The sequence below is a fragment of the Phascolarctos cinereus genome, unplaced genomic scaffold, assembly GCF_003287225.1.
Source record: "Phascolarctos cinereus isolate Bilbo 61053 unplaced genomic scaffold, phaCin_HiC Scaffold_3;HRSCAF=262, whole genome shotgun sequence".
NCBI lineage: Eukaryota > Metazoa > Chordata > Mammalia > Diprotodontia > Phascolarctidae > Phascolarctos > Phascolarctos cinereus.
The window spans coordinates 173054814-173080683 of NW_027555736.1; the positions used below are offsets into that span (position 1 = coordinate 173054814).

The 25870-nt window shown below is 40.2% G+C and overlaps 3 protein-coding genes across 6 annotated transcripts in view; 2 read left to right on the forward strand and 1 right to left on the reverse strand.

Moving 5' to 3' along the window:
* The window catches only part of TOX4 (TOX high mobility group box family member 4), a 29359-nt gene extending 29141 nt beyond the window's left edge, over window positions 1–218 (reverse strand). For 2 of the 3 annotated variants that reach the window (XM_021004297.2, XM_021004158.2), the window contains exon 1: window positions 130–216. The gene's annotated coding sequence lies outside the window, so the exon portion shown is untranslated. Of the gene's footprint in view, window positions 1–129 lie in introns of all 3 variants that reach the window. The other variant, XM_021004224.2, reaches the window with a different exon arrangement.
* On the forward strand, window positions 24–20096 carry RAB2B (RAB2B, member RAS oncogene family). Its single transcript, XM_021004449.2, has 8 exons — window positions 24–166; window positions 467–538; window positions 1815–1882; window positions 5208–5290; window positions 5522–5614; window positions 16588–16699; window positions 17504–17572; window positions 18330–20096. The coding sequence occupies exons 1-8, from the start codon at window positions 121–123 to the stop codon at window positions 18435–18437; spliced, it is 651 nt and encodes a 216-aa protein (XP_020860108.1). The 5' UTR covers window positions 24–120; the 3' UTR covers window positions 18438–20096.
* Window positions 20097–20974: 878 nt separating this feature from the next.
* CHD8 (chromodomain helicase DNA binding protein 8) overlaps window positions 20975–25870 on the forward strand; it is a 60270-nt gene continuing 55374 nt past the window's right edge. Inside the window, exon 1 of one of the 2 annotated variants that reach the window (XM_021003962.2) lies at window positions 20975–21083. The gene's annotated coding sequence lies outside the window, so the exon portion shown is untranslated. The remainder of the gene's footprint in view (window positions 21084–25870) is intronic. The other variant, XM_078151296.1, reaches the window with a different exon arrangement.

The window sequence follows — 25870 nt, forward strand, 5'->3', positions numbered from 1 at the left end:
GAGACGTGATCTTGGGATAGAGGGACCGGATGGGGAAGTAGAGATATATCGATAGGTCGCGTGGCTAGAGAGGCCGGAGGTGGGTGGCCAGAGAAGTCGGGAGGACCAGCAGTCAGGACCATGACTTACGCTTATCTCTTCAAGTACATCATCATCGGGGACACAGGTACTCCTCTGGCGAGGCCATCCGCTAAGCTGAAAGTAGGACCTAAAGCCCAAAGTGGCACCAGTGGAGGGCGGGGCTCGTTGGGGAGGCGGGGCAACCCGAAGGGGCGCTGTCGGGGGCGGGACTAGCATGGGGGCGGGGCTGGCCAGGGGCTGAACTGAAGGAGCTCTTGCCCCTTTGCGGCTCGGAGGGAGCCTGTCCAAGCCCCATCTCATGCCTTCCACCAGTATCTTCCCTGAGCTATCTATCCCACCTCCCCCTTTCGAGAGGATGAACCTGAGTACCCGCGTCCTCTTTCAGGTGTGGGCAAGTCATGTCTCCTCCTGCAATTTACAGACAAGCGGTTCCAGCCTGTGCACGACCTCACAATAGGTAAGGACTTTCTGCCAGCCACAGGAAAAGCGGATGAAAAGTGTGAAGTTAAAAATTAGCAACCTTCAAAGTGAAAGTCAATTTGCTTCCACTTTTAACTAGTCAAAAGTTATGTTAATAAGTGGAGAGAAACCAGTGGAGGCAGCTTTGTCTGATGGAAAGAGCATGAATTTGGACTAAAAAGATTTGACTCCAAATCTCTGTCCTGAAGCTCACTAGCTTAGGAAAATTACTTCATGTCTCTAGAGCTCAGTTTCTCCCTCCATAAAATTGGAGAGTAGTAACTAAGATGCTTTTCAGCTTTAAATTCTATGATTCTGTGAAAAAGTAGTGTCAAGTGATTGTAATGTTTGAAACTAAATTAAAAATAACAAAGACAAAGAGACCAAGGACTGATTGCTGTCTGGGTGACCTGGGCAACTTGCTTCTCTGTAAGCCTCAATAGCCTCATCTGTAAAATAAAAGGATTACCCCTGAGTATCCTTCCAGCTTTGATAGTTGTAATGACAAGAGAAAAACTGATTAGTTGATTTGTGAGGGATATAAAAAAACTTGCTGAATGCCCTAGTAGCAGCATTTTTCATTTTCAGATGCAAGAAGTTCTTTTCTAAATGCCTTTTTGTAGGGGTTTTAGAGCAAAATTGTTACTGGTACTGGAGGAGAAGGAACAAAGATTAAGTTTACATGACTAGTGATAAGAAAAATTATAGCAAAGTAACAGCTTTATTACAGTATTAAAAGAGAGGCAAAACTTTTAGCTTCCCGTTGTATGGACAGATGCCTCTGCATAAGTACATACAAGCAAAGAAGCATAAGTTTCCAGGAATGTAACTACCAATTCTAAGAAGCATTTTCTCTTAGAAGACCTGCTTGACCAGTTGCCAAACAGATGGGGCTCATAAAAGAGACATGGACTTGGTAACACCAGGGAAAATAGCATTTTGCCCAAATTCTGGCATGGAATTTATGGTCCTTCTGGATCTGCTTTTTGCAGTGCTATTTTTTCAGAGTTAAGAAATTAGCCAATTTCCACATTGACTTTCTGCTTTTACCAAGGTAATTATTAGCGAAGGAAATCCAGATGAGAAGTAAAAAATAAAACTAGAGCCTGAGATGAAGTGGAACAACTATTTAGACAGCTGCCCGGAGTATAGCTACACTTAGAAAAGACACAGGAAGTGGAAACTGAAATATACAGAGGCCAGAGCCTTGACTCTTCATTAGACATGTCTGTCATTGATGACAGTCATTATGTTCTCTGTTCTTTATTTGACAGGTGTGGAGTTTGGGGCCCGTATGGTCAACATTGATGGCAAGCAGATCAAATTGCAGATCTGGGACACGGTGAGAGAGAGAGACCAGAAGAACTCATCCCCTTCTAATAGCTAAGCATACATGAAAAGGGGAAAAGGCTCTGAGGGTGGGGTATTTTGAGTTGAGAACAGAAGAAGAATGAAGTTAAAGAGGAAAAAAAAGTTTCAGGTCCTATAGATTTCAGCTCCAAGTCCAGGATGGGATTCCTTTTTACAATCTTTTTATGTTTCCTTCAGCTACAGCATTTAAAAAGGCAAATACTAGTGATGTTACCTTATATGTGTGTGTGGGGGGTATCTTTTTTACATACTTATTACATTGTCTTATTTCCATACTTATTTTTCCCACGGCATTTTCACTTACTGATTTGCCCATGGTCACACAACTAACATCACAAGCAACATTCCAACTCAGCTCTGCTTCATTCCAAGTCTAATACTCTCACCACTACCCCATACTGCCTTGTATTTCCTTATATTTCCTGAGCTTGTGGATTCTTGCTCGCTTTGGACCTGAAGCTTCAAAGGCCAGCCTTGCTTTTTGACCCCTCTTTTATATAGTATCTCTTCATCTAGTATCTCTTACCCGTGGGTTTCCCAAACTGGTTTGTAACCCAGAGAGAGATCCTAGAAATTCTGAGAAAATCATATTGAAAAAAGCTGCAGGATTTAGAAGTAGGCAGAACCAGCTGAGACATCCATGCCTCCCCAATATGGATCAGGTTTAATGTGAGAGTTCTAGAGAGCCCTTAAGTAATTTGTTTATGGTGGTGTGAATAAGATGATTTGTAGCCTTTTTTTGGAGAGATAATATAGGTTATAAAGTGAGAAACTGAGAACAGCTACTCTTTAAGTGATACCTAAGCAACATTTTCTTGCTGATCCCACTAATCTATATCATCCAAATTATTCTTTTCTGGATTAAACTGGATCAAACTGGATTAAAAGCAACAAATACATAAAATGTCCATAGATTGAGAGAGACTATATAACTTTTTAAAAATTTAAAAACACATCTCTGGAGCAGAGATATTAATGGCTAGGGAATCACTATTCCAAGTATTAATTTTTATAAACTGATAAAATACCATTTTCAATATTTTTGTTTTACTGTCATCTTGGTACACTGGAGTGTGTGTGTGTGTGTGTGTGTCTGTCTGTCTGTGTCTGTGTGTGAAATATATATATTTTTTATGGAATCTTTAGTGGTATAGGCCTCTCTAAGACCTCCTAAAGTTCTTATTTCTTATGAGTATCTCTGTTCTATTGTTGTAAGGAATTGAGAAAGGATAATATTCTAGTTGTGTGCAGTTTAGCTCTCAGATATCCACATAAATGAAGGAGAGCTTTCAGGTTCATTCAATTTTATAAAATAATCCAAAACTCTTTTATTGACTTTGATATGCATTTTGATACTTATACTTGAAGTGGAGTGTACCTGACATTCTAGGAATAAGAACTCATAACCAATATAGCATTCTGGACTATACAAAACAATGTTTTGAAGGAGGTAGTGCAAATATTATCTTTATCTTACAGAAATGGAAACTAAGGCCCAGAAACATTTGGTAATATTCCCATAGTGACACAGCCACTAAACATCAGAATTGGGCTAGAGCCAGGTTTTGTGATTCTTAATTCCACTATTCTTTACACAACATTCAATCATGAGGTTATACTCTGAAGACCCAGCTTGAGGAAAGCCATACAGCTGTCCAACCTCATCCTTCTACCTGTCAGCTTCCTCCCTTCTTTCAATTATGTGCTGAAAGTAAATAGGGGTATCTTTCCTTTAAAAGCCAAACATTTCCTGAATGAAGCTGCCCTTCTTTCTGAACCTGGACTGGAAAAATTAATCTAGTATTTTAATTTTAAAAGGATTTTTCTTATTGTGCCAGCTTAAAGACACAGGAGTTATTTTCAGCTGCTGAACTTAAGTACTGTTGTGTGATTCAGCCACTATGTGAGCTTCCACCAAACTTCCCCTTCTTATTCTAACTAGGCTGAAGTCTGCTTGTGGAAAAAGTAAGTAGAGGAAGTTAGAAAGTCAATAGGAGTTTAAAGCAAAACAGAGCTAAAGTAATGGTGTGTTGACTATGTGTCTAACAAAAAAATATGAAATAAAAAAAGTGTTCTTAAATAATATTTTGTAAAGCTAAAGTGGTGTAGGTATTAGCTACAAAGGACTTGGAATTATTTTTCTTGTTAGAGTCTGCTGTCCTAGCAGTTATGTGATTCACAGAAATATTTGTGTAATTCTTAGAGAAAATCTAATCTAGGGAAAAGAAAAATGAACAACCAATCAGGAAGCCTAAACTATTCTGCAGGTCCAGCAATAAGTTACTATGTAACCTTAAGCAAATCACTTAGTTTCCATGCTTGTACCTTAGTTTCTTCATCTTCAAATCGTGGATAATAATATTCCTTCTTTCAGATTTCCAGGGAAGCTGTGTGAGGATAAGATCAGAGCTACGAAAAGCTTTTAGCTGCCCTTCCTTGTAGAATGTATTCAGTACGTCTATTAAAAAGTCATTTTCTTCCTATAAAAAAATGGCACAAATAATCATGAAACCCAATGTTCCTGGTATTTTTTGTCTGTATTATATGGGCCAGGGTGTTGATGATACAGAAAATTTACCTATGATATTATTGAATATACAAGTGCAATTACAGCTTTTAAACTCTGGTGAGGGATCATTTACTGCCAGAACTTTCTATTTCTTCATGCCACTCGCCTTGTTAAGATTGTGATTGGACAGAGCCCTCAGAAAGTTGACCATGTTTTTGCCAGTTAACTCAGTTTTTGCCATCAATGCAATAGTTACCAACTTATAACATATGATAAGGATTCCACCATGGAGGATTTCTATCATTAACATCCTGAAGATAATTTTACTTTGTACATCTGAAGAAATGGGAGTAGAAAGGCTAAAACTGTATATGAAATACCTCCTGGCTAGTCAGTAGCATATCTGGGGCCAAAACTTAAAAATGCCTAAGTTTCTAGTTGATTGTTTAGCTGAGCCCTACTGGTTCCATCTTTCTTTGTAAATTGGCTTCTTCCAATCCTCTTAGCCTACAAAAGAAACTTTTCTGGGGCAGCTAGGGGGCGCAGTGGACAGAGCATTGGCCCTGGGGTTAGGAGGACCTGAGTTCAAATTTAGCCTCAGACACTTGACACTTACTAGCTGTGTGACCCTGGGCAAGTCATTTAACCTCGATTGCCTCACAAAAAGAAACAAGAAACTTTTTTATTTAAGGATTGGGGGGAGGGGGGAGAAGAGTGTGTTTCTGCCTGTCGTCCAGGAATAACCTGGTTTTGTTTGGGGTTTCTTATTGCCATGTTGGTGGGAAAGGCTGGGCAAGAATCCTTCCGTTCTATCACCCGTTCCTACTACAGAGGAGCAGCTGGAGCCCTACTGGTGTACGACATTACAAGGTGAGTGATGTCTGCGAGGTGTGTATGGGGGGAAGAATTTTTCTCCATACCCTACAAATCTCCAACTTTATCACCCACTAAATATATTGAGAAAGCCATGCAGAAAGGGCTTCTACATTCTCTCTCCATCTTTCCTATGTGGAAGCTGTTGTCCTCTTATTTGGGGCCATTTTAATCTGTTCTGATATCTTGATAAGTCTCTTACCCTGTCTGTATACTTCCATCCTGTAGACGTGAGACCTTCAACCACCTGACTTCATGGCTAGAAGATGCTCGGCAGCACTCCAGCTCCAATATGGTTATCATGTTGATTGGAAATAAGAGGTACATTTTTCTTGTGTTGAATATTAAAGAAATAGACTGTCTTGCTCTCTACAAATTTAATTCCAAGGCATTCCATAGGCTTGTTATATATTCCCTTCTAGGGTCTGTGTAGTTATGGTGGAGCAAATATAAATACCTCTTCTATGCAATGCTCAGATGCAGCCTAGAGTGCTAAGCTTGGTAGTAGGAAGACACAGGCCAGATCCTGCCTCTGATATGTACTAGCCGTGTGTCTTTGGGAAAGTCACTTGGCATCTTTGAACCTCAGTTTCCTTATCGATAAAATGAGATTAAATTGGATGGCCTATAAAGTTCCTTCCAACTCTGAATCTATGATCTTCTGTGATGAGAAATTGGGGATACAAAGGCAACACAATACTTTGAGCTATCCTAAGGCAGCTAGATGGCTCAGTGGATAGAGCACTGGGTCTGGAGTCAGGATGACCTGAGTTCAAATCCGGCCTTAGAGACTTACTAGTTGTGTGACCCTGGGCAAATCACTTAACCTCTGCCTTAAACCAATGAAAGAGGAAATAACAAACCACTCCATTATCTTTGCCAAGAAAACCCCATGCACAGTATGGTCCATGGGGTCATGAAGAGTCAGAAACAACTGAACAATAATAAGGACATCACAGTTAGTTGGAGGGGGACAAATAGTATGTGCACATATAAGTAGAATACAAGGTGTAATATGATCAATACATAGGAGAAATCCAGACAAAATTCTATGAGAGATTTGAGAGGGTAAAGGAAGGAGGTGCTCTAGAGGCTGAAGATACAAAGGCAAAAACAAAGCAGTTCCTTCCTTCAAGGGATTTATGTTCTAGTTGAGGATTAACAACATATGCACAGATAAGTGATGCAAGGATGATAATACAAAAAGCTGTCCTGAAAAATTGAGTCAAGAAGCTCGGGAGTGATGAGAAGAGAGGAATTGGGTTGTGAGAAGGCTATCTGCCTCATCTTTCCTGTAATGTGCCCCCTTAGCCTTGCTTCAGCAGTGAAACATCCTACTCAACTGCAAATTTTTATTGGATGTAACTATTCATATAGTGCTACATCCTGTTGAAGGCAAGTCAGCAACTTCTGCCTAGATTTTGTTTCTGATGCAATTCGTTCCCACTCTTTTTCTGGACTCTAATGAGTTAGGCACTGCTTATCATTTTACAGGGCTAAGGAACAGTGTGCCAGGGGACCTTCCAGAACTTCAGAGGCAGTGTAGTACTGGGGAAAGGACACAGCAATTGACATCAAAGGGCCCACATTCAGATCCTGGCTCTGCCACTTACCGGCCTTGTCACCTTGGATGAGACATCTAATCTGTCTAAGCTTCAGTTTCCTTATCTGTAAAGGCCTTGAACTAGATGCCCGGCAGGGTTTCTTCTGGCTCTAAATCGATCTTAAATAAGTACAAAATATATACAAAGTAACACTGCTGATTATGTGGCTTAAGATGGTGTTAACTATTTTGCTGGCAGCATCAAACTATTGAATCAAATTGAATTTTCAGACTACTTAGGTCTTTAAGGTCCACCTTAACTTTTGTTAACGTGAATGTCTTTCTAGCAACATCTTTTGCATTTGATAGTTATACAGTTGATTTTTATGGACCCAAATGTGGAACTTCATTTATCCCTATTAAATAGTCTTTTTTAATGATTAAATTTTATTGACATCTTTTGTTTTTATATCAGCTACATTTCTTCCCCCCCCTCGCCCCCCCTCTTTATAATAAAAAGGACTTTTGCAGGAGGGAGAATTTCAGCTAAACAAACATTTCAAAAAGACTGGCATGATATGCAAGGAAGCACCTTTTCAGATCTATTTTTTTGGCAAAGCTTCAATATAATTTTAAAAATTTTTAAATTTAAATAATTCAATATAATTTTTTAAACTGTTCTTTCCATTTACAGTGTTGTAGTCATGTGTATATTGGTTCTTGCTTCACTTTCTATCAGTTTGTGTAAGCCTTTCCATGCTTTTCTGTATTTATCATTTCATATAGAGCAGATTATAATATACCATTACTTCCATTTGCCACAGTTTGGCCATTCCCCAAGAAATGAATATCTACTTTATTTCTGGTTCTTTGCTACTACAAAAAGTGCTGCCATAGATATTTTGGTGTATAAGGGGACATTCTCATTTGTCATTGATTTCCTTGAGGTATGTGCCTTCATGGAATTTCTCGGTGAAAGAGTATGGACTTTTTAATCTTTCTCCTTGTATTGTTTCAGATGGCTTTCCAGAATGGTTAGATCAGTACACAGCTTCACCAACAATGCATTTGTGTGCCTCTTTCCAAAACCACTCCAACACATTTCCATCTTATATTGTCTTTGCCAATTTGCTAGGTGTGAAGTGAAACCTTAGACTTATTTTGATTTGCATTTCTCATTGTTAGTGCTTCATATGCTTGTTAATAGCTTGTAATCCTCCTTTTGAGGACTATTTGTTCATATCCTTTGAGTAATTATCTATTGAGGAATGGCTTTTGGTTTTATATATTTCTGTTGTCTTTGTATTTCAGGTAACATTTATAGGAATCTTGAATATGGGTAAATAAAGAGCTTAAAATACAGTCTGGGTTAGCATTCCAGAACTAAGTAACTATGTGCCTGCTCTACACCATTCCTCATGGACCACTAACTAGAGTTAAACACAGAGTCTTCCTCCCTTCCATTCCTAGGATGAGTACAAAACGCAGCTCTGCATCAGAGTACTGGGACTGGAATCAGGAAAGAATTGAATTTTAAATCATACACTTACTAGCTGTGTGATCCTGGGCACATTACCTCACCTCTATCTGCCTTAGTTTCCTCAACTGTAAAACAAGTATAATAGCACCAACTTCCCAGGGTTATTGTGAGGAATAAATGAGATATTATTTGTAAAGCACTTAGTGCCTGAAACATAGTAGGTGCTTAATAAATGCTTATTCTCTTCTCCTTCCCTCTGCCCTGTCCTGCCCACATGACCTTAGACAAGTCACTTCTCCTTTCTGAGCCCCAGTTTCAAAGGCCATAAAATAAGGAGTTTGGACTCAATGATCACTAAGGTCCCTTCTGGCTTTTATATCCCATGGTATGGCTACAGTAATCTACATGTTATTATTTCAATATCTTTGGGTGTAATACATCTGGACCTGGTGATTTCAAGTAGTCAATAAGCATGTATTAAGCACTGGGGATACCAAGAAAGGCAAAAGACAATTTGTTAAGTACAGTTATATGTGCTCTCTTATTGGCTCTTTACTTATCTTGGGTTTCAGTTCCCTATTAGCTATTGCTGTTCCATCTTGCAAGGTGAAGGTGATTCTTCTTGATAGAAAAAAAAAAGTAAACAAGATGTTTAATAGTTCTACCTTTTATCTATCATATGTTATTATTTTTATCTTCCCAGCCTAAGCTGGAGCCTTTTCCCTATCATGTTATCAACATAGCTTTTTAAAAGCCCCTTTTGTTTTTCTTCAGATATATCACAAGCCTGAGTGCTTTCTGGGATTTATTTAGCCTTTATCCATTTAGGATCTTGCTATTCTTTTGTATTTGTCCTCTGGCATCCATCTTTTTTTCATCTGTACTGTATTTTAAATCTGAGTTTATAGATTAGTTCCCTCTGCAGGAACTAATCTTCAGTTGTTGGGTGGCTTTTATTTTTTAAGTAGCTTTCTCTTTTCCTCCTCATTAGCATTATTTACCTTATCATCAAAATTTTCTTCCCGAGAACTTTGAATCTCTTTTGAGCCAGTTTTCCTTTTATAGTTGTAGGTCATATGATCATACGTTCTGCTCTTAATGGAAATATCACCAACAGATGTTTGGATACTAGAAATCTTGAATTCATTTCAGCAAGTTTTATTTTTTTTGTGAGGCAGTCGGGGCTAAATGGCAGTGACTTGCCCAGGGTCACACAGCTAGGAAGTGTCAAGTGTCTGAGGCCAGATTTGAACTCATATCCTCCTGACTCCGGGGCCAGTGCTCTATCTACTGTGCCACCTACCTGCCCCCAGTTCAGCAAGTTTTCAGTAAACACCTGTGACCTGCCTTCCCATCAGTTTTATTATTGGCATCTACAGTTCATTGTCCATTCCTTTTATTCCCAACAGGTAGTCCTTCAGGGGAAACGATAGAACCACATGGAGTTGAAATCCAAGATAAGTGATGACATGGGAACAGAATATCAAATACCAAGTAGCTCTGTGAATTTCACTAGGCCCAGATGAATCATGTGCAATAATTCTAAAAGAACTAATGAATATAATAGCAGCTCAGTTGCTGGCAACATTTTTATATAAAAAAATCATAGAAAACAGAGAGAAGACACAAGACTAGACACTAGGAAAATTTATTGAAAAAACTTCATCTGTACCTCTCATTTCAAATTAACAAGCATTAATTAAGTACCCATTACATGCCAGGCCCTTTGCTGGGTGCCAAGGATAGCAAAACAAAACAAAAAAGAGTCATTTCTGTCTTTAAGGAACTTATGTTTCAGTCACTTATTCATCACCTACCATTGAAGAAAATGTTATGTACAGAAAAGTAAATACAAAATGTATGCAAAAACAGAAGAATAATTTTAGTGAGGGAAAGACTAAGTGGAGGGATCAGGGAAGGCCTCATGGAGAGAGGACACCAAAGCTGAAGGAAACAGAGTTCCTGAGAGGTCAGAATAAGGAAGAAGACCTTTCTAGCCATGGGGGATGACTGTAATGTTGTAAAAGTAGGACAGTTTGGCTAGAGCGGGGGTGGGGAACCTGTAGCCTCAAGGCCACATGTGGTGCTCTAGGTCCTCAAGTATGGCCATTTGAGTCCAATTTTACAGAACAAATCTCTTTAATAAGAGGATTTGTTCTGTGAAGTTTGGATTCAATCAAAGGCACCGCACTTGAGGACCTAGAGGGCTTCAAGTGGCCTCAAGGCCACAGGTTCCCCACCCCTGGTATGGAGTATATAGTATGACAGAGGAGATAGTGAGAAATCAGGCTAGCAGTCTAGGTTGGAGTGAAAATGTGAATGCCAAACAGAAAAGCTTGTGTTCTATCCTATAGCAAATTAATAGAGGGCTGTCAACCACAATAATGGTCTCTAGTAAAATGTTCCAGGGCAGTGATAACTAAAAGGTGCCAGGTGATCCTAATGGATGTGATCAAGGTAACTCAGATCCCATCCTCTCTAACCTCTAACAAGCCTCAATCCTGAGGCTTATCTCCAACACAACTACACCTAACTCTTACCTACTAACACTTACCTATTCCATCCTCTCCCTCTACTCTGTAAGTTCCCAGCCTTCTCTTTGCACCCCTAACACCCTTATGAGCTGGAAGTTGGCCTCTCAGGACAATTAAAATATAACTACTACCAGGGCATCCACAGCGGCAGCTGCATGAGTGCTACTGGGAATAGCCGTCTTTACCTCCCTTCCCTGCCCAGAACACCTACCCAGTACGTCCTCCCCACCCTGATCACTCTGGCTGGAGGGGTGACCCCCTTGAGGTCAAGGGGTAGTGACCAATGAGTAACAGCCCAGCCTCCCTTTTTGTTTTGCGTAGGACAGGATGAGGCTGCATGGACAAGTTGTGACAGACTGGAGATCTCATTACATTATTTCTACTGCCATACCCATTCCTTTTCTAAAATCCCCAATTGCTTTTGAGGAAACTACCAGCTTTCCATCAACCAACTTCACAACCTCAGTGTCATACTCATTCTCACCCATTCCACATAATCAGTCAATTGTCAAACCTTGTCAGTCCTATCCCCACAATATGTCTCTTACCTGGCCCTTTCTCTCTACTCAGAAAGCACCATTTCTCATCACTTCTTGTCTGGACTATTGTAATATCCTCCCCATTGGTCTCCTCTCTTTCCAGTCTCTCCCCTCTCCAATCCACCTTCCACAAAGCTATCAAAGTAATTTTCCTAAAACACGTCAATCTGTGTCACTTCCCTACCTAATAAACTCTAGTGGCTCACTATTGAATCTAGAATCAGAAATTACTCATCCTTATCATGCTCTTCTTAATTTCCATTTTTGTTTTATAATATATACCATAGTATAGCAATATATTTGTATAATTTGTAAATAAGTATACATGGAGGAGTTAGTGCCCCCAAAATTTTCATTGATAAAATTGTGCAATCTAAAAGATTTAGAGACCGTTGTTCTAGGGATCTGTCATTGGCTTTGTTATCTTTAACCCATCACAAAATCTCAAGAGTTGAGAAATATGGCAGACTCCTAATTCAGCCCATAACTGAAAAAGAACTGCCCTCTACGATGTAACCAAGAACCTTTGTTTAAAAGTCTCTAGGTGAGGATAACCCACTACCTCCTAGACAACCCATTCACCTTTTAGATAGCTCTTATTATTGGGAAGTTTTTCCTCCATCAACCCTAAATCTGCCTCTGCAGTTTCTACCTGTTACTTCTAGTTTTGCCCTCTGGGACCAAGCAGAACAAGACTAATCCTTCTTGCACATGACAGCCTTGCTTCTACTTGAATATAATGATTTCACCTCTCCTAAGTCATCTCTTCTCTATGCTAAGCCTTCCTAGAACTTTCAACCAATTTTTTTGGGGGGGGGTGTTAGGCAGTGAGGTTAAGTGACTTGCCCAGGGTCAACACAGCTAGTAAGTGTTATGTGTCTGAGGTCAGATTTGAACTCAGATCCTTCTGACTTCAGGGCTGGTGCTCTATCCACTGCGCCACCTAGCTGCCACCCAAGCAATTCTAATATGGCATTCTGTTGCACTTCTCCATTCCAGTCATATTCCTATGGAAACTCTCTAGCTATCAATGTCCTTCCTGAGTTGTATTATCAGAACTATATATGATATTCCAAAGGTGGTCTGACTAGGGAGGAATACAGCAAGATTATCAGCTTTTAGTCCTGATCACTATGCCTTTCTTACTATAGGCCACAATCATCTTAGGGTTTTTTGGTCACTCTTATCACATTGTAGACACTTTGATCTATAAGTCCCCTAAAGCCTCCATGTCCACCTGCTACCTAAGCACCCCTTCTCAATACTATAGTTATGAAATTGTGGGGTAAATTTTTTTAACCTAAATATAACATAGAATATAACATAGCTAATGAAATCTAATAAAATGAAATTTGAACCCAGACCTCTGATTCATTACTCTTTCCCACTGCACCGTGCTGCCTCCACAATGTTAGTGAGTGCAGTGGGAACACCATTGTATTTCTCCTTGGGAAAATGTGGACGTTTGCTTTTTTCCATTCTTGTCATTTCTGTCTTCTTCTCCATGCTGTTTGAAACAGCCCTGACAATGACTCATTCTTTTAGTACCCTATAATGTATTTCATCTGGACCAATTACTTGAACCCATCAAGGAAAGATAGGAGCTTTCTTGAGATCTCTTGGGTTTAGCAATTTTTGTTCTGTCCTTTCTTGTCCAAAAATCATTCTCCTTGAAGGAGAAAACAGAAGCAAAGTGAGTAGAGCAACTTGGCCAGCTGTCTGTTGTCAGTTGTCATTGCCCTTGTCATGCCAAGGAACCATCCTTTCATGTTGTTGCATCCTCATTTTCCACAATATAGTTTAAAAACAACAACAACAAAAACCTTTTTGTTTCTTTAGCTTTCCTCACCAGCCTCACTTTATTCTGAATTTTATCATTCCTGACACTATTCTTACAAGATTATGCCATGCTTTTTAGTCATTCTGTATTGCCTACCCTTGCTTCTGTGCATGTATTTTTAAAGCCTTAAGTTGGTTGTAGTGAGTTTTTTGTGCATCCACATCAATCTCTTTAACAATTTCCTTTTTTCTTCTTCATGAGAATTGTTTCTTTCGTGTCTTTAGAACTTCATTCTTTACTTCCCTGGGTTGAATTGTCTCTGTAGAATACCTATGCCCCTTGAGTGGAAATCTGTTCCACTTAAAATCAAGGGTGCATTTCAGACTCTTCTTGACTTTTCTCTCATTCACTGTCACAGATTCTAAGCTATTTGCAGTCTACTTCTCCTGAATATTCCCATCATTTCTACTCCAGCAATCAGTTCTTCCCTTTTGGTAAGAATCAGATCTGGAATTTAATTTCCTTTTGGTATTTCCTTCATTTTTTGAATGATGGGATTATTATTAAGGCAAGTCAAGAAATCATTCCTTGCTTTTCTTCTGGAGAGAGAGCACTAGAAGTTTGAATACTCCAAGTACTCCCATCCTTACTATACCATGCCTCTGTGCTAGGTTTATGATCTGTCTCCCGAACTCCCATCTATTTTCTCTTTCTATATGAGTGGTTTGTAGTGTGCTCTGATGACAGTATTACTTCTGTTTCTGCTACTGCTGGTGTTTACCCAGATGTTTTCTCTCTTAGCTTCTTAGATTTCCTCACACACATGAATATATTCTTAACATAAAATACTATTTTCCTCCCCACTCTCTTCTTTACCCTATTTCTTTTGAATAAGGTATACTCTTCCAGAGCCATCTTTCAGTCATGTGTCTCATCACACTGTCTCAGTTTCTTACGAAGTTAAATATGCCTGTGTGCAGTAGCATCTCTAGTTCATCTCATTTGTCATCCTTACTTGACGAATTTAAGGATAGGTATCTGAGGCCATGGGTTTACAACTCACTGCATTTTTGGATTTTTGTCTTATGAATTTCTGTGTGTCTCAATTGCTAATCTTTTTCCTGCCTTGTAACTACTCACTATTATGTAGGAGAATAGCTTTTGTACACATTTCTACTTCCTTACCTTTTTGTTCTGTTCCATTTGAATATGTTATACCTATTCCAGTCATTAAATCATTTCCCACCAAATGTCAGTGGATATGCTTATGAAGGTATATTCATCTTCTCAAATTAAAAACCTGACTACAGATTTTATGTGGGGAAAAAAGTGAAAAGTAATAAATAGGTTTTGGTTTTTGAGTCTTGGTAGCTAAGATGGTGTCATCAACACAAATAGGAGATTTAGGGAGAAGTATGGGTTTGGGGGTTAGACATGAGTTCAGTTTTGCACAGACAGTTAGAAATGCAAACCTGCCAACCACTCTGCCCAACGATTTGGAATGATGCTAAAGAAGTGTCTAAAATATCCATTCATACTCTTTGACCTAGAGATTTCCTTTATTGGACATATAGCCTCGTGGAGATCAAGGACAGAAGAATGTACAAAATATTTATAGTGGCACTCTGTTGAAAGTAATGCTAAATAAATTATGATATATAAATTAATGGAATATTACCAAATCATAAGAAATGATGAATAGGAACAATATAGAGAAGCATGGGAAGACTTACCTGAATGGATACAAAGTGAAATAAGTGGAAACAAGAAAACAATAAACAGTTTAAGTGGAAGAACAACAGTAGCAACAACAATAACAACAACAAACACCTGAATCCTGTGTCATATGATGACCAAGATTAATCTGAAAGACAGATAAGAAAATGCATCTCTCTCCCTTCTTTGCAGAGGTGGGGCACTTTGAGAACAGAGCATTGTATATATTGTCGGACTTGGTTGATATGTTGGTATTTTTGCTGAACTGCTTTTCCCTCCCTTCTTTTTCTTTGTTTTGGAGCTAAGCAAAAAATATATTCTTTTCTTTTTTTTAGGCAATTGGGGTTAAGTGACTTGCCCAGGGTCACATAGCTAGTGTCAGGTGTTTGGTCTGAGGTCACATTTGAACTCAGGTCCTCCTGACTTCAGGGCCGGTGCTTTATCCACTGCGCCACCTAGCTGCCCCAAAATATTACTTTTTTAAAGAAAGAAATGCCAGTTTGGAGCTTAGAAGAGAAATCAGAACTGGAGATAAAGATTTGGGACTTAGATGCTTAACGGCAATAATTAAAGCAATGAAAGAAGATAAGATTGTTGATGAGGATAATTGGGAACTAAAGATAGAGTAGCCACATGCCCACAACTAGGTAAGAAGAAGAGACAAGGAACTATTTCAAGATGGGATGAAAGGCAGGATAATTCACCATCATAGAATCTGAGGGAAAGAGTATCATGGAGTGATGGTCAAAAATCGAATGCTATAGGATGGTCAAGGAGAATAACAACTGAACAACAGCATAGTAATTTGTGACTTTAGAGGAGTTTCAGAAGAGGAGTGAGCATAGAAGCCACAGTACAAGGGGTCAAAGAATGAGTAAGTGATAAAGAAGTAGAAGCAGCAAAGATTGACCAGTATTTCAAAAGCATGGCTTTGAAGAAGAAAAAAAAAGAGGCATCAGTAGTCTTGAAAGGACAGCATAGTCAATGGAAGTTGCCTTTTTTTTTAAATTTAGGGAAATGTGATCACAGTTGTAGGAAATACTGAAGAAACCATTAGGGTGAAAAGACTGAAGATGGTAGACAGTGGGGACAGTTTGATAGAGCAAGAGATGATGGGGTGGGATAAGATCAAAGGTTCTGTGCAAATACGCTTCATGAAAGAGAGAAGAAGAGGAAATGATGGGGTATAAAGTGCCCGTTCTGTTTTCTAACAACTAGGATTTCCTCTTACTCATTTTCCTTCCTTCACTTTCACCAGAACTCCATTAAATCATGAATTCCTTGAGAGCAGGGACTGTTTTTGCCTTTGTTTGTATCTCTAGGACTTAGCATAGTGCTTGGCTCATAGTAGGTGCTTAATAAATGTTTGACTTGACTGCATTTCATTTTGCTGTAATATGCAAGAGTACATGGAGTCAAAATAAGTACAATGTTGTCCTAATTTTTTACTAGGCCTATATTTATTCAACAGTGGAATCAAGAAACAGCTTGGCTGTGCCTAAGGGATATTTTCCAGGTTCTGTACAGAAATAACCTTATGCAAGGAAAAAGCTATTTATGCTGCTACACATGCAGAATCTGCTGCATGCAGAATACTGCACTAGTGTCTTATAGTTGAGATTGTACTGCCACATTGTTTCTGGAAGAGTTCCCTCTCTAATATAGATCTTTCTTTCCTTTCTTCTCCATCAATTTCTTTCAGTGACCTAGAGTCTCGACGGGATGTGAAAAGGGAAGAAGGAGAGGCCTTTGCTCGGGAGCATGGGCTTATCTTCATGGAGACCTCAGCCAAAACCGCCTCTAATGTTGAAGAGGTACTGCTCCAAAGGGAGTGAAGAAAATGATATAGGGACTACCAGGGCATTATCCTTACCTTTCCTTCAGAACTCCCTTCCCCAATAGCACAAAATCTTCATGGTAAGGAAAGGAGTGGTTTTAATGGATCAGGGGAATAAGTGCCCTCCTTTTATGGAATTATTCCATTTTTAAAACTCTAGTTCCTAAGTGTTTTTTTCTGCCTCAAATAACATTAATAAAATGTGGTTTATACAGCACTGTTGGGTAGCTGTATAACTGATTAGAGGCCCACAGTCATCTAACATTTTCACCAGTGGTTTATAGGATAAGGAAGATATTCATTCATTTTTTATATGATCTGTATCTCCCTTCCTTCTTTGCAGTGATGGGGGCTATGCTGGTGGAACATTTCATATTCCAGCAGACTTGGTTATATTGGATAATTTTGCTTAACTGCTCCCCCTTCCCCTTTTTTTTATTCTTTGTTACAAGAGATGGCTTTCTAAGGACAGATGATTGAGGGATATATTTGGAAATGAAGGGGATATAAAAACAAAAGATATCAATATTTTTAAAGTTTGAATATGACACCAGTCTGGGAAGATCTTGGCCCAATACTGAGGATGGTACTGAAAATCTTAGGAAGCATTCTCTAAGAATCTTAAGACGGACTGTGGAGTGGTTATTGAGACTTCCTATGATTTTCTCTCCTATCTTCTATAAATCCCCTTCTCTGTATTTAGATATAGCTATTGCTTCTTTCTCTTATTTCTCTATATTCAGCTCTTCTTGTCTCTGTGTGAATTGATTTGTTTCCTTAGGCCTTCATTAACACAGCCAAAGAAATATATAGGAAGATCCAGCAGGGCTTATTTGATGTCAACAATGAGGTGAGAGGGGGTGATGCATGGCCTAGCACTGGTTTGTCTTATCCTAAATAAGATGAGGATTTTCCTAGAATGTAGGTTTCTCCCATCTGTTGCCTTTCTATTTAAACCAAGGCAGTTTAAATCTGATTCTTCATATGAGGACTCAAGAGATCCATTATTTCTTTCTGGTTTCTTTTGATGATGCAAAATGAGTGGTTGAAGAAATAAATGGTTAGTAATCTGTGTTGCCAGACTTATTTTCATTCACTGCTTCAAACTTTTTTTACAGTCTTGGGTATAGGGAAGTTATAAACATTATCAATTAGAAGGTTTCATCCTCTCCTATACAATCTGGAGTAAAAACAGAAGGGAGAAACTTTTTTCCCATTTCTATTCTCCCCTTTCCCTCTTTCCTTCCCATCACATGTATGCATTTTATTGTGGCTCAAAAATTTAAACAATAATAAAAGCATATATATGCATATATATGTATGTATGTACACACACGCACATACATATTACAAAAACAAAACCCCTACTAATTCTAGACAATCATATGTACATTTCTACTACAGTTAGCCATTATATAACTGCTGACAGACTTTGCAGCTGTATAATGTGCATCTAGAAGAAATGTTCACCTTCCAAGGCCATTCCTGCCCTTTGGAGAGTGTGATCAGTTTTTGGTTGTTTTTTTTTAATTTCTCTCTCCCTCTTTCTTCCTGTCTGTTACATTTTAGTACTAAGGTATGGGGATATTTCTTATTTTTTCTTACAGGCAAATGGCATCAAGATTGGTCCTCAGCAGCCAGCCTCAGCATCATCAGGACCCAGTTCATATCAAAGGAATTATGAAGGCACAGGTGACAGCCCTAGCTGTTGCTGAATTTCTGGCCATAGTATCTGGTCCTTCTTGGGACAGACTCCTCATGCAGCAGACTTGAGGAAAGAGGTCCTGGCTGCTTTGGTCAGGGGAAGCCTCATCCCCAAGTGTGATATCCTGCCCTTCTACCCGACTAGGGAAGAATTTGTGCCCTTAACTGACCAGTTCCTCTTTAGGGACGTGAACATTTCCTATAGATTAGGGCTCCTCTCTTCCTTCTCCCCTCCCAATTCCCATCCTCATATTTTAATTTCTAGATTGTTAGGGGCAAGGCTGAGACTCACTAGAGTTCAAAGATAAGCAAACACTGATTTTTCTTTTAGCACAACCCTGCTGCCCATTATGAATTGTTAACAAGTGTCAGAGATCTTCTGAATGAGCATGTCAAAGAGTAAGGATCTGGTGTACCATGTGGGAATAGATTTGCCAACTTGGGAATTTCAACAGCCTTTTTATTTCCTTCCCTTTGGGAGTCTATTTGCTACTTTTTCAGAGACCTTGTAGGGAATACATGGTTCCTGCTGCTAGAGCATTAGAGATAATGAACAGTTTTCTATGTCTGTAAGCAACTCCTTTGCATTCCTAATTTTTATCTTTTAGGGTCCAGTTTTAAAGAAGTAAAATGAACTTCTTGAGGCAGTCTGGGAACAATGGTCTCTTTCTGTTTGTAAGACCTAGAGAAAACAATCTTTATTCTTGTTCTTTTAGAGATCATATCTAGTCAAGACCCTCAAACAACTGAATCTTTACTATCTGACCAACCTCATTTCACTACAGATCCTCTATAGATCAAGCAAATCTGCTTGCTCTCCTAAGCTTGTTACACATGACTTTTGTTTCTACCTCCTTGCCTTTTCACGTGCTAATCCATGTTCTTCAACATATTGAGTTTAAGAATAACTTCTAGCATGTGTCCCAAAGTCAGCCCCACTAAATTCTAGTCAGTCTACTCCTCAGCGCCCCTTCAGCCTTCGTAAACTCAGTATTATGTTAATTTGCACTTTTTGTTTCTTTGTAAATATATCATCAGTTGTTCATGTGGAGGACTTATCTTCCCCACATAGAGTGTAAACTCCTTAAGGGCAGGGACCATGTCTTCTGCTGCTTTTCTCCTTCCTTTCCAATTTCCTCACAGTGCTTAGTGTTGCACATAGTATGTACTCTATAAAGCTGACTGACTTAAAAGACATAAAACAGCCTTACTGTATGCCTTTTCTGAGGCTTTGGAAGCACCTTTTAGGAACTATATCCCAGTCTCTTCCAACTGCTAATCCTGGGATCCATATTTCCATTTTTTCCCTTCTTAGGATCCATGTTCATTTGTCTTCCCTCCCACCATTTCCAAGATCTTTACTTCCATTCCATGCAGACCTATATAGGAAGGCTGGCTGCCGCTAGGCAAGCAAATCAGCATGCACTTTTCTAGTCAGTACTATATTTCAAAAGCATATGATGCTATCTTCGAAAAAATTTGCTCTACTCCCATTCCCCATCATATGTCTTCCCAATCCAGCCCCTGTATCTTTCTGCTTAGGTCACTCAGTCACCCTTTTCCACACTGGTGCCTCTTGGATTTTCTTTACTTTCTTTTTTATTATTATTATTATTATTATTATTTTTGCTGTTGAATTGTTTCATTATTAAATATATGCATGCGTCCAATCTGCTCACCTTCCATGTGTCATTTCTGATTGTAACTGTGGGAAGGCGGTGGTCAAAAGAAATTTCCCTGCTGTAGGGGACTGGGTCAAAGTTGTTTACAAAAATTTTCCTGGGACCAGGTCTTGTATTGGCTATTGAGCCTAGACTTTTGCCTTGGGAAATGCTACATATTCCTTCTCCACCTGGAGTCAAACCCTTTCCTTCGGGGTCCTCCTGGAGCGAAGCTTGGCAGGTGCCTCGAGCTAGATTCAGCACCCCAGGAACTGACAGCTCTCGGGAGAAAGGTGCTGAGTAAGGCGACTCTCTGATCTCCCCTCTCTGGGGCTCAGCCCACGCGGAGTCCAGCTTTTCTCCTACGCTGGGGGTGGGAGGTGGGGAGGCGCAGGGTCTGGCCTACGTTTGGGAGGGAGGGAGGTTCGGGGTCACAATCGGCGGTGTCTTCTCAAGGACGCCCCATGGCCCCCCGCGCAGAACTAAGGGGAGTGGGGCAGAGAGGCTGGAATGAGGGTTTCAAAACTACGTCCCCCATACTCAAGCACCCCCACCAACCAGTCCGACCCAAGATGGCCTCCCAGAAGCAAGTCACTAAGTCTTTCACTCCACAGCTCCCCCAAAAGTCGGGGATAAAAAAGATGCTAACGACTTCAAACCCCTGGGGACCAGGTTCGTGACGACAGTGCCACCTCATTTTGTTTTTAGTCAGGCACTGCCTCAGCCTCCTACGAACTCCTCTGCTTCCTAGGACCCCACCTTCCCTTCCCTCCAGAGACTTCCTGGATGGCGCTCACACTAACATGCTAGAATGAGTCCGGGTCCCGGCTACGCCATTGGTAGTTGCAAAGGAAAGTGGGCGGGGCTCAGGGAGAATGGACTACCAGCAAGTTAGGTTGAGGCCGGGGCTGACCATGCTCCGCCAGAAGGCGCCTTGTTCTCTTAACGGGGTGAATTGAAACCCTCCCCGTAAAGGAGGCAACTAGACTCTTTCAGGTAGGCTTCTCGCTTCCATCTCCGCGCCCCTCGGTTCTTCTAGGTGGATCCCAGGGTATTTCCGAGATCTAAAGTTAATCTTCATGTAATTTCAATATATAAGCTCCACTCCCCTTCTCCTCTTTCCCCTCCTCCTCCTCCCCTCCCCCGATAATAATGGGGGATCAGGTGCTACCGGGGGATGCTCCGGACTGAACCATTCTCCTTTGTGAGAGGCGTAGGGAGGGAAGCGGCATCTATGCAGGAAGAAGCGAGGTTAAACCGGGGGGGCGGGGAGCGCTGTACATTGCAGTTATTGCACACTGCCTTGTAGCGTTTGTGTCCTTGCATTACTGGGCGTGGTGTAGACTTGTAGCAGGTCCTTCCTTCTGTCTTGTTCCCTTCTCTCCCTGAGGAAAAAAAAAAAACCCAGTTCAGTTGGTCTCCCGCACTGGAGTGTGAGGTGGGAGGTTGGGTTATTATAAAAAGGCAGGTGGGGGAGGGGGAGGTAATGTGTTGCGGGGTGGGGGTGGGGGTGACAGAGTTCTATATTCTGGTCTAATTGTGAGTCTTTAGTAGAAGAGGGAGGTGGGCTGCATGTGTTTGGGGAGAGGGTAGAATGATTGGGGATTTCAGCTTTGCGCCTGCATTGACAGGTCTGCGGGGCTCATGGATTTGTTTTCTGTTGCATTATGTAAACTCTCTTGGAGAAAGACCCCGCCTCCCACCACACACTGAATTCAATTTCTTTATTTACCTGTCTAGTGTCGCAGGAAATATCCCTGCCCATTGCAGCAGCTGTGGAAATGCAGCAGCTGTAGGTTTTTAAAGGGGCAGCCACACGAGTGGATGAGCTATTGAAAGGTGAGGTACGGGCTCGATTTCTTGGGTTGTAACTAAGCAGAGTGAGCGAAAAAGTCATCGAATTAGACTCTAGAACTTAACATTCCACTTAAGACCAAGGCAGATAAAAGGTACTGAATTGAGAGCCCTCAAGGCACTTTTGGGCAGCTACATTAAATATTCCACTGCTTACTTACCAATCTTACCAGTGTCCTTAAACCATGCAGACCTTTTTGTTTTCCTGAGCCTGTCATCTGTGACAGGAATGATTATAAATTATCAGCATTAGCTAATTGAGGACCCGCTGAGGGTATGACAATCTCTAGGATGCGAGAACTTAGGTTTGTGATTTTAGCACCTTCTTTTATTAACCGGTCCATGTTAATGGTTCGCCGGTACTAATTTTTTTTTTCGGTACTAATTTTCTTTAAGGGCCACTGGATAGATAGCAGAGGGAACATTTTTTTAAAGAAAAAAAAATCGTGGTCACTGCTAGTGGTTCGAAATGTGGGAAGCTCCTTATTCTGAATATTTTGGAGTCATCCAGTCCCATAAGGGGAAAGGAGTTATGATAGGAAAAGAAACTGTTACCATTTGAGAGGCCCTTCTATGTTTCAAGTCTGGAATGCCAGAGAGCCTGCAAGGCAGGATGAAGGACATTGGTGAAGTAATATATATGTCTCCATTTGGTTGGGGGTGGGGAGAGTTTAAGACTGGAATAGCAAAGGAATGGTGGGTCAGGATAGAAGGGATTTGATGGAGCTGTATGTGGGAAGCTTGCATGGTTCACTTCTGCTCTATATTTAGTTCTAGCTAGTGCATTTGGCCTTTTCATTTTGCCAGTGCTCAAATTGACAAAGTTCATTTAGATACTAAAGGAAATAAAATTAACTTGCTGAGCTGATTGTGAATCACTAGCAAACAGTCCTAGTGTTTCTTTCTCTGCAGCACTGCAGGATGATGAGGTGGAGGTTTGTTGACAGTGTGGTATTCATCTGCAGATTGTTGGTTGGAATAGGGTTAATGGAACATTATTGTGCAGGAAGAGTAGTATACTGATAGTTGACCTAGGAGACAGCAAAGGATTCAAGGGATAGTGTTCTTCAGAGCACCTGTGTCAGAGAGTTGTTATGAGGATGAAATGAAATAATATATGTAAAGCACTTCTGGAGTAAACCTTAAAACCCCCATAGAAATGCTAGTTATCTTCATCAAACGACACTGTCTCTTGTCAGTCTGCTTTGGGATTTCTAACCCAGGTGTACTGTTCAAGAGATAAAAGAATGAGAACTGTATTCCCATGTAACTAGCAGAAGCCTGTAAGGGGCTATGAGAGACAGTATCATTTATATTCCCTAGGAAGAGTTATTTTCTCCCAAGCTGACATTAAAAAGCCTAAAGTAGGGGTATGTGAAGAAGGGTCAATGACAGTGGCTATTTACATCACTGGAATCCACTTAAGCAAACTCAAACCTCGTAAGACTGATTCGGGAGATTTCCTGGACAGATTTCTTGAACCTACATGGAAGGGAACCTACCTTGCCGAGACTGACCTGGAACAATTACTCTAGGATTTGGAGGGAGGGACATTTGGCCTGTTCTGAGACTGTTATGTTTTCCATGCATAGATTGATGTCTCTCTTAATGGAATAAGTATGCAGTTCAGATTTTTATTTCAGTTATGTGGTTTTGTTTTATGATTGTATCTTACTCAGTTTAATTCTACTTCTTTCTATAGCCTTTTTTCCATTAGTTGATTAGTTTATTCTCTATACCCTGCTAATGGCCATTTGACCGGAAGGTACACATACCTGTTTCTTTCAATTGCTTCTCTCTGATTTTAGTTTCCTTTCTTTTTTATTATAATTCACTGACTTTCCTTTAATTTTTCTGTGTCTTTCTGGTATTGAATGCCTACAGCTGAAGTAGAATCCAAAAGATTATGAAGGCCTTCCCAGGACTATATAAAGAGCATTGTCCTCAGTTGAAGTGTCTTTGGTACATGGTACCTAAGAGACGTTTGTGTTTTTGCATGATGCTGTCTGTGTTGTGATTTATTGTTCCCTTTATTTTATTTTATTTATCATTTCCCAAACTTTATTTGGCCACTACAATATTCTGAATTTTTAAGAAATGTTTTATTGCTGCTCTCCTTTTTTAAAAATTAATTTATTTTGATTTATCAACAGTCACTTCCATATGCTTTTGGGTTTAAAATTTTTATCCCCTTCTCTCCCCTCCAGCCTCCCCAAGACAGCACACAATCTGATATAGGCTATACATTTACATTGCTATTAAACAGATTTTAACATAAGTGCTGTAAGTAAGGATTAGAACCAATAGGAGGAACCACCAGAAAGAGGAAACAAAACTCAGCAGAAGAAAAAAATAGCAAATAGTGTGCTTCAATCTACATTCAAACTCCATAGTTCTTTCTTTGGATGTGGATAGTATTTTCTATCACAGCTGCTCTCTTTTTTAAACATGATTGTGCTCCCCTTCAATAGAACCTCTCATAACAAATTAATACAATCAAACAAAACAAATCAACATATTGACTATGTGAGCAAATGTATGTCTCATTCTATACTTATCGTCCACTACATCTCTGCTTCCAGTCAGGAGACATGCTTCCAACATCAGTCATTTGGAATAATAGGTGGACACTACAATGATTAGAATTCTGAAGTCTTTCAGTGCTATTTTTCTTCTAAATTTTTCCTGCTCTAATTAAACCTCTTTTTCTGGCTTAACTTTCCTTAGCTTCATCATTTCTTTATCCTATTTTATTTAATCTCCTTTCCATGTCTCAAAATTTTTTACTTCTTCTGTCTTTTTAACAAATATAATTATCGGGGCAGCTAGGTGGCGCAGTGGATAGAGCACCGGCCCTGGATTCAGGAGGACCTGAGTTCAAATGCAGCCTCAGACACATAACACTTAATTAGCTGTGTGACCCTGGGCAAGTCACTTAACCCCATTGCCTACCCCCCCAAATGTAATTATCCTTTTTATTACCAATCTAATGATCTCTTTATCTTGATTGTTAAGGTGTTTTAAAATTCAAACCAAAACTTCATGTTGACACCACCACTTGACTGAAACTTCTTTCTCCAAGGTTGTCAATGATTTCTTAAATTACTAAATCCTAGGGCCTTTTCTAAGTCTTTATCCTTCTTGACCTTTCTGGGAATTCTCAGAAAATAGCATTTTCTTAGGATGTGAAGAAGTTCAGATCCCCCACAAACACCCCAGGAAAGCTCTAAAAATTTGCCAGAAGGAACAATGATAAAGAAAACCAGAGAGAAACAGTTATAAGATCCATCTAGTCTGGGACTCCACAAAAAGGCTGCCGGAACCCTGAGCAGAGAGACAAGCTAGGTTTCCTAGGTTTGAAGGCAAAGTACAGAAGCAATTTGGGCCCAGGCAGCCTGAGCCTCATCCACAAAAGGAGAGAGCAGTGCCCAGAAACCCCTGTCTGATCCAGTATCCAGGCAGCTCATACCTGAATTGCTACAGGACAGAAGACCAACCCAATGCCCAAGCAGCCCATTCATAGAGCCATAGCAGGAGAAGGAACCAAGGCAGCACCTGAGAAGTAGCAGCATCTGGTTGAAGCCTCTTGGAGCCATAGCAAGGGGCAGAGCCAACTCTGGGTTCAGATTTGTGTAAGAAAAAGAGGCAGAGGAAGAACCAACACATAAACTAAATTGTACCCCAAGGAGACTGAACTAAAACACAGGAATTCCAACAGAAGAGGGGGAGTTGATCTTTCCCACTGCTTCTTAGAACCAAATAGGGCCTGCCCACACCATCTAAGAGTACGGGAGAGAGTGGAGTGTAACTCAAGAGCAAACCCCTTCTTGACATCTTTGCAGCTTTTGACAGTTGCTTCCTTCTGGATGCTTTCTTCTCCCTAGGTTTTTATGACTTTACTTTCTCTTGACTCTCCTCCAGCTTGGAGG